Here is an 8,700-nt window from a genome sequence, read left to right as displayed (position 1 = left end):
TTTTTTTTTTTTTTGTGGTGTAAAATCACCTGTCAGCTGATCCACTGTGGACCAAAATAACTCGGCTCCTCTGCCGTCACTTTCCCTGAAAAGTCATCCTGCGTCATGCCGGGGCGGGGGGGCAGGGGGTGGAGGCTGTACTTGCTCCCTAAAAATATAAACTAAGCCTCAGGCTGAGGTTCCGGTCTGGAAGGCTTTCATCCTCCTGGATGCCAGCTGTGCTGCAAAAAATACGTTCACCCAACCCTGGCATCAGTGAAGTATCTCGTCATTGCACTGAGCTCATGAGATACAAATATCGTCGTTATAAATACATTTATAAATTAGCAGTTTCTTCTGCCTTTGTTCATCATTAATGAGCTCTTCAGTTTGTTACTGCTGCTAACTCTCTAGCCCAGTTAACCAGCACTGTTTTTCTGTTGGGTTTTCATCTGCATGTTGTGCCAGTGGGATTTGTTCTGTGCCAAACTGGATATGGTTGGTCTATGCAGGGGTTGTGTCCTTCTATAAAAATAGTGCAAATAGCTTCGCTATGACTGATCCTTTGTCCTATGGGTTTAAATAACCTTGTCACTTGTTTTATTCCCTATCCATCTCTTGACATTGCAGTCATCAAAATCTTCCCTCTTCTTAAGCAGCTGTGCCAAGCAGTCCAGCCTTGTAGCTTACCCTTTTCAGCTATGCTCTAAATTTAAGGTTACATTAAAGGAAGATCAAGTTAAGGTACCATGGGTAAGGAAGTGGTAGAAGTAAGGGACTTCTACAGCCTGAATCTGGCCCTGGTGTAGGTGCATTGTGGTACAGTCTTTTTATCTGCATGCTATTTTTTCCATGCAAGTCCTGCCTCACTTTGTGCATAGAATGGCCAGTGCAAACTGAATAGGCAGCTGCTGCTTATTTCTTTATATCCCTATTTAGCTTGCTTACTGCCATCCCATTTAAAGCCTACACTAAATACTGAATGATTGATTTTTTTTTTTTCTTCCCATGGACATCTTATGGCAATAATCATCATTATGGCTGCCAGTGCTTTAAAAATATTAATTAATTTACCATCACAAAATCCCTGTTTGGCACGGTTTGTATGATCCCTGTTTTACAGATAATGGAACTGAAGCAAAGAGATTGAGACCAAACTTGTGCCTATTAATTTCAGGTGCTCAAGATAATAAGACTTCTGGCACCTGACTTTGCGGAATATGTGGGGTATGTGCCTTAAAAATGCTGAAAGAACAGTTCCTGCTGCCTGCTAGCTCTGTTTTTGAGTGTTGGTCACTTCTACAAAGCAGTCTCTTGGGCTGTGCACTCAGGAAATGAGAAACACACAATTAGTGGCCAACAGCATCTAATGTGATGCTGACTCACCCAGCATCACATTAGAATCTTGTGGCAGGGGCAGGGAGAAGAATCAGTTTCTCCAGGCTGACATTAAATTTCCCCAGTCCTAAAGGACATTTTTCTTTTCCACAACTCCCTACATTATGCACCCCCCACTTTCTCACTTCTGTAACAAAAAGGCAGGAACTTCTAACAGCCTCCTTCACTACACAGCCCCAGAGCACAATCCAGCTTGTATGCTGAATGAGATTGAAGTCCTGGGGGGAAAAATAGTATGTGATTGTGTAACCAAAGACTGTATCAGAATTCATAAGCAGGGGAAAAAGGAAATAAAATTGTGGGAGCAACTTTAATTCTGGCATTTTCAGACTTGTGCAAATATGAGACCTAAATATCCTTTAAACATTGTTCTTTTCACGTAATTTCCAAGGTGTACATGTGGGTATGTGTATGTTTAAGCAACAGGAAAAGATGGAACTTATTGTGTAGAACCAAGCTGATCTACTCACTTTCTTTGGTCATCAGCACAACCTTTAAGTCCACACCAGGACTTCTACTCCTTTGAGCTGATATAATAATTGATGGAGGATAACAGCCTGCTAGTGGTACATAGATTTGCCACTAAAGGGATGTGATGAACTTATTTTGCCAATAGATTTCACATGTATTTATGGAAGGGGGTTGTTGACTTAAGAATCTTAGATGTTATTCCAGACTTTAGAGTGTTCTTTAACAGTAAAATTATCCTGCCCCATCCCCTGCCAGGTCCCCTGTCCTCCCCAGATTTGTCACCTTTCTCATCTGGTCTTGCCTTCGCTTTGCTCCCTGCCCCTCCTCAGTTAAGAGACTCCTTGGCCATACTACCTGGGCACCAGTAGCAAGAGCATTGACAGCACAGGAGGGGCAGTCACTATGCTCTTGCTTGGCACTACAATGACCCCAGACAGCTGAGAAGAGCAATCATTGGGAGGGATCTGGTTAGCCCTGGCTGAAGGTGAGTTTGTATGCATGAAGCGTGTTCAGTGCTGTTGCCACAGAGCTCTGTGGAGATGGCACTGTCCCAGCGCAGAAGGGGCTGTTCAGATATATTTGCTCTTGGGCTTTAACAAACAGCTACTGAACTTGTACAAAGGTTTACCCTTGACCTAAATTTAAATGGATTTTTGTGGCATGCTGAAAAGCAATCTTGTGACTCCAGAGCAGCTCCTCTGGCAAACTTCAGGCCTTTCTTTCAAAGCCTGGACATTCAGTGAATAAAATGAAACGGATGTAAGAAGTTTTATAACATTGGACAACACATTTTCCCTGACTTTATTCCTGGAAATGGCTGAACTGTTTTTGCTGAAGTTTAAATAATTACAGCTGAATAATTAAGCATGGTAATCATCCCCCAAACAGTTAGTTTGTTAGTGTTACTAGGAATTGAAAATGGGCTCTTGTAATGGAAAGTGTTAGCCAAACTTAACTACAAGGTGTTTCTGCCAGTTCTACCTTGTTAGTCTACATCCACAACAAGCTAAATGATGCACTCTGCTTTGAGTGCCTTTTGTCTCCTCTGCATTGCAAAGTGCTGTCCTGTGTTAAATCAGGGAAGGCAGCCAGGATATGCTATCAGTGATAGAAGGCAGATGTGGAAATGCATTGCAGTCTGCAAAGTTTAAAAGGCTTAAAGGTAGCTAAAGGTGAGGGAGGGAAGATTTAAGAGCTGTAATGGAGCAGAGAAATGTTTTCGGCGGAGGCTGTTTCGGTCAATGAAAGATGCAACAGATCTTGTACCACTACAAAACTAGAGGCAGAGAGAGGGAGAGTCTAGGAGGCTATGCTGGTTGTCTAAGGAGACTGGTACCTGTGGTATTGAATCCTGGAAATTAGGATTTGTGATTTAGTAAGCCTTTTCCCATCTCTTAGGGGCCAATTCAACTTTGTCTCCTGTGGTACACTATGTAGCATTGTGTCAAGACAACCTTGTCACATGTTGAAGTTTTTACCACTGCCTTGGGGAGCTGCTCCACAGCTTTGAGTCTCATGGGTGAGGAGTGGAACCTACCTAATCTTCAGTGAGAGAGAGCAGTTTTTGCAGCTTAGTTGCAGTCAAAGAATTGATTTTTGTGGTCATTTTGACTTTGTGCTGCCCTGCCATCCTGCACTTCTCAGGCGGGCTGCAAGGCCAGGCCAGAGCAGCAGCAAGGATCATTGGGGAGTCAGCATTTTATTTTTATTAAGTTGGGATTTTGGGGGTTGATTTCCTGGGAAATTGCGGCCAATACCATTTTCCCCAGCAATTATAGAGATTGCGGTTTTTCATGGTTTCCACAAAAATTGCAAAACTACCATTGAAGTAGGTCCCTACTCATGGACTGTAGTGACTACTTCACCATTTTAACCCTTTAAAACTGGTGTCTTTCCTTGGTGTGCATCTCCTTCAGATATTTGTGGATTCTACAGTAGTGGTTGAAATATGAAAGGGGGGAAGGAGGGGTCTTCATGTAGGGTTTGGGATGTTCTGTGGTTTGTTAGGACGTATGATAGAAATTGGGATTCCACTGCATAATTTTGTTTCTTCCTGGTGTGGTATGTGACCACCTTCCACAGAAGGGAAAGCAGGGAGGGGGGGATGAGAACTGCACTAGGGAATGAGGAGGGCACAATTTGGAGCTTCCCTGCATAGCAGGTGACACTGCAAAAGAAATGATTGACCTCTCTGTCAGAGCTCTGATGGCTCTTTGGCTTAATCACTTATATAGTTACTGGATTGAAGAAGGCTATTTAAGTAGATTTTCTCTCCCATATTATGCATAAACCAGGAGCTGGAAGGGGCTGGTCTCTTTATCTAAGAAAATAAGAGAATTAGGAAAAGTAGATGTTATATGTACAAGTGAAACATTCCAATAGAAAATCCATTTGTTTTTTGCGATGCTGGAGATGGAGATGGGACTCTTATAAAAATCTATGCTGTGTGAATGACACTTTAACTTGGCGATCTTATCTTTGAGTGGGCTTTTGGGAAGAATAGGCTCGCACCATAGTGCAAGTTGTTTCATTCCCTTTCACCAGAACTGATCCTTATGCATTGGCACTTAAACATCTGTTCAGCACTGCAGCATTTTGGGGGTAGAGTAGTGTTTCTTAAAAGTATCCCAGCAGCAACTGCAGCAACTTATCTTTTTTTCCTGAGCTGTGTAATTTTTTTGTTAACAATTTCTCTCTGTGTAAATTTCAGATTTGTGCCATCATTGGAGGAACATTTACTGTGGCTGGGATCCTCGATTCCTGCATCTTCACAGCTTCTGAAGCCTGGAAGAAGATCCAGCTAGGGAAAATGCAGTAGCAATGACATTTTTACCCAAGTCTCCAGGAGCAGGAGTAAAGAATGAGAAACCTACCACTACCTGTTTTTTGTTTTCTCTTTTCTATTTGATTGATTTAAAATGATATTTTTTTTCTTTAGTCAAGTTGTTCAGTCGAGACCTTTACAGCACATAATTAATCCCCTGTGTTAAAGTTCCAAAAGTCATCAGCTGGGCTTGGATTTCCACCCCTTGTCCCAAAGAAAATTTATAATATAACCTTTGGCATTAACAAAATAACTTCTCTGGATCCTATAGTATGATGACAGTTTTAGTGTCTAGGAGGTTTCTGAGGCAGTGTGAGACTTAGCAGGGGGCAGAAAAGAGCTCTTTCATTCTGTCAGAATTGCATGAGAACACTATTGCTTTTTAATGAAGCAAAATTATGTATTTGGAAGACATTCCACCTCTTGTGCCAAAAAATTGGGTGTATCCATTGATAGTTCCCACAGTGAACCTTAGTAGCAAAGGGCAGAAGTGACTTTGGCAAGTGGTTTTTTGGCTTGTTTCAAAAGCTCTTCTCTGCAGGTGTTTGCCCCCTCTAGTGAAACGACAAATATGACAGACCCTCCCCTGGTGGTAACGCTGGGTGGCTGGGGGAGGGATTGGGCCTCTCTTGTACCCTGAATGAAAAATGTTTTCATTTTTCCTCATAAACTGAATATCCAGTCTTGTGTTTACAGGTGGCATGAAGTAAAAACCAAACTGAATAACACTATTTTATGTGGCCTTTGTTTTGAAGGGGGATAGTTTTGTCTTTTGTAGCACTAGCTTGTACCCTTTCTCCTGCCTTTTTTTTTTTAAACATGGAGTACCCATCTGTCTAGCCTGCAGCTTGATTGAATTTGGAGTGGTTACCCATGCTTGCTTGGACAATTGATGTATTCAACTAGGCGAGTGCCCAGCTTCTGGCCTTGCTCTGTGTGCGTTCGTATGTGTATGGTGCACATCTGCAGAGCACAAGGAGCATGTCCTGTAAGGGCTTGAGGTGCCTGAATTCCCCCTTTTTAAAAACTGTTTAGCACTTGTTATCATTCCTAGACTGACTGTTACTGACACCCTCTGTTTGCCCGCACAGCAGGTACAGTGCAGGTGGTTGCAGGGCAGCCTTTTCCCCACAGACTGGCTCCTGCCAGTGCTTGTTTGTACAAGGGAAGATTCATGCTCATCCATTCAAGACTTGACCTCTGAGACCTCCAGCAAAATGAGGCATGAGGGGAGATTACTGCCAGATGCAGTTTCTATCTGTTGTGGACATCAGTCTACAAGGAATTAAACTGAAACCTACAGGCTCATTTTCCATAGGCTGCTGCACATGCCTTCAATGTAATGATCTTTGCATGCTTTGTAAATTATACAACCTGAGGGGACACATTTTGAGTGTTCTTGAATTGATGCAAATCATGAACAATAAGCCCTAAGGTTACTATCAAGTTTTATCAATTCTACGAGGGGTTTGATTGTCTTTTATCTTTGGCCTCAGACTTATCCAAATCCTACATAAATGGATCTTGAATATTCAGTATTGATTCCAGAAACATTTCAGCATCCCATATATTTGTCTGTTGAAATCATGTCATTGCTTTTGAGGTAGGGAAGATAGCTGCTGGTTTTTATTTTATTTAAAAATATATATATTTTTTGCCCTGTAGTAACTTCTGTAAACTGACAGCATTTGAATATGTCCCTGTTCTTATGGACTGATTGCTATTGTTTTAGGTGTAAACTTGATCTTGTAACTTCTGTATCTGTTGATGTATGGGTAGATTTTATACATTTTTTTCATTTACAGAATCAACTTGAATACGATACTCTTGTCTTCATTTGTGCGTGTGTGTGTGTATGTTTTGCCCTATTGGTGCTCTAAGGTGTGCTGCAGAAGCACTCTAGACGTATCTTAAACAGTTAAGGTTACAGAACACTTCCATTATAGAGCTGTTTTACAGTTCAGTTTGAAAATTACCATTTTTATGCCTCTGATTCCTGCCACCCACTCTCTCTTTTGTAAACTTCAGATAAAATGTCTCAGTAAGTGAGGCAAGGGGCCATGTGGGGAAATATAGTGGGTATATGTGTAATCATGTATTATGATAGTGTCATTTAATTACATATGCTAGATAGCAGGGGGTCTTGAGAAGATTGTGTAGACAACCTGGATTCCAGCAGTTCCTTATTTCTGAGCATTTGTCTGCAATCTTATTAAAAGAACTGTACTCTTTTTGGATATAATTATAAAGAGAACCATTTCCAGTGGCTTCTTGTTCCACAAGCTTTGCGAGATGAAGTCTTTCTTGTGGGCTTTTAATTTGCAAATAGTTTGTGTTCGTTTTAATCAGCTATCACAGATCTCACAGTACAATAATTGTAGTTGCATTGATCTGGATGGAAAGTTGAAACATACAGTTTTCATGAATTTCAGTTGACACTGATTTGCTTCTGGGGCATAAGACAGGATTTGATCCTAGAAAACGGTGAGTGGCCTTAATGCCCCCTCCCCCAGCCCCCACAATGGGAGATGAGTGCTTAGCACCTTACAGGTTGTGCTCAAAACTTTCCATGTTTCTCTTCACGTGTTGTGCACCTTGCTGTTAAAAGAACAGAAACAGACCCACCAGTTCCACCCCCCCCCCACACCTTTTGTCTGAATGCCTAGTAATGCCAGCTCATGAGCACTGGAACACTCTGGGTTGACCAAATGAGACAGTTCATCAGAATGAAGGGAAGGGGAATGTGAGAAATAGAATGACTTAAATGCTACTTATCTGCATTTCCCAAGTTACAACATTTCTATTAACTTTCGATTTTGTTTATTAACAGCCAAGTGTCTTGCACTGTGTACAGTACACTGAAAAAGGACCAGACCCTGCCAACTGGCAATTGATCTCAAGCCTGTGGTTAAACCTAGATTTCCCAGAAGGACAGAGCTGTGTATGAACTCCTTAAACTCCTTTAAAGAAAACTGAAAGTACTGCAGAAACTCTTTTTAGAAATCTGAGTATTGCAAGCCATCAGTTTAGAACAAAGGTTGCCTATCCTTTTTGTGTGGGCCAAAATAGCTACAGTGTGTAGTAGTACTCATTTGAGGATTTCCCCCACCTTGCAAATCTTTATTACCTTGACATGATAATATTCCCCTTGATACTGAGAGTGTTTGTATCAGGATTCATCAGAAGTACTCGACTGCATAAAAATCTGAAACTGGATTTACTGAACATGTCTATGGCCCAACTGCGTCTGTGTGGTGTTAAGGTAACAGTGGCAATCATGGGAGTGTTGGTGAAAACATCGCTTCTAATTTGCTTTAAAAACAAACAAAAAACTTGGGAGAAGGAGTTAAACTCAGCAAAAGCAGGAGGAAATGGAGAACCTGGAGCAGTCCCTTACTTGCTTCATTCTGCTGGGGCAAATAGCTTTCTGCTTCGTGATTGGGGTGGGGGCAAGAGGCCAGAAAACTCTTTATTTTTGTGCTGTGCTGGCCAGTCCCCAGGAGCGTTCCCACAACTTTGCCCCAGAGCTGTAGTGCTCTCACACTTCCCCTGTGCTGTGGTGCTGCACCCTTGTCATTCTGTGCTGGGGATATAAAAAGGTAAGAGGCTTGGCTGCTGCTACCACTCGGTAACCTCTCCACCAACAACCTGTATGTTGTTGGACTGTTTGTTTGTTTCTTTTCTCCCATTCTTCCTCCATTTTCCTGTACTTACATTTTCCCTTGTGCTGTTTCTCTTCCTTTGAGTCTCCCTATTCTTCCCAGGGTACAAGAGTCCCAGCTAGAGGAGCCCTGTGTATGATGAAACTTTGCCCTAGGGTTGTTGGTTTACGGGCATAGGCAGACAAGGTCCTTTGTGCTGATGTGACATCTTTTATTAGACTAACTAAACAGTTGGAAAGATTCTTCTTTGCAAGCTTTTGGGCACAAACACCCTTCTTCAGGCAGAGGGACTTTACTCCTTATGCGCCTAGGGATTTTCCCTCGTCCTGAAGAAGGGTGGTTGTACCCAAAAGCTTAGAAGGAAGA

At 42.0% G+C, this 8,700-nt stretch overlaps 1 protein-coding gene across 2 annotated transcripts in view; it reads left to right on the top strand.

Annotated features, from left to right (window-relative positions):
- The window catches only part of ERGIC1 (endoplasmic reticulum-golgi intermediate compartment 1), a 100,639-nt gene extending 94,131 nt beyond the window's left edge, over nucleotides 1-6,508 (top strand). For both annotated transcript variants that reach the window (XM_019506410.1, XM_019506409.1), the window contains one exon: nucleotides 4,559-6,508. In XM_019506410.1, coding sequence (XP_019361955.1) covers nucleotides 4,559-4,666 — 108 coding nt within the window. In that variant the 3' untranslated portion in view covers nucleotides 4,667-6,508. The remainder of the gene's footprint in view (nucleotides 1-4,558) is intronic.
- The last annotated feature ends 2,192 nt before the right edge of the window (nucleotides 6,509-8,700 follow it).

The sequence above is a fragment of the Gavialis gangeticus genome, unplaced genomic scaffold, assembly GCF_001723915.1.
Source record: "Gavialis gangeticus isolate Ggan-Ray unplaced genomic scaffold, GavGan_comp1, whole genome shotgun sequence".
Taxonomy (NCBI): domain Eukaryota; kingdom Metazoa; phylum Chordata; order Crocodylia; family Gavialidae; genus Gavialis; species Gavialis gangeticus.
Note: the sequence above shows the minus strand (reverse complement) of the source record. Positions and strands in the feature narration are given on the sequence as shown.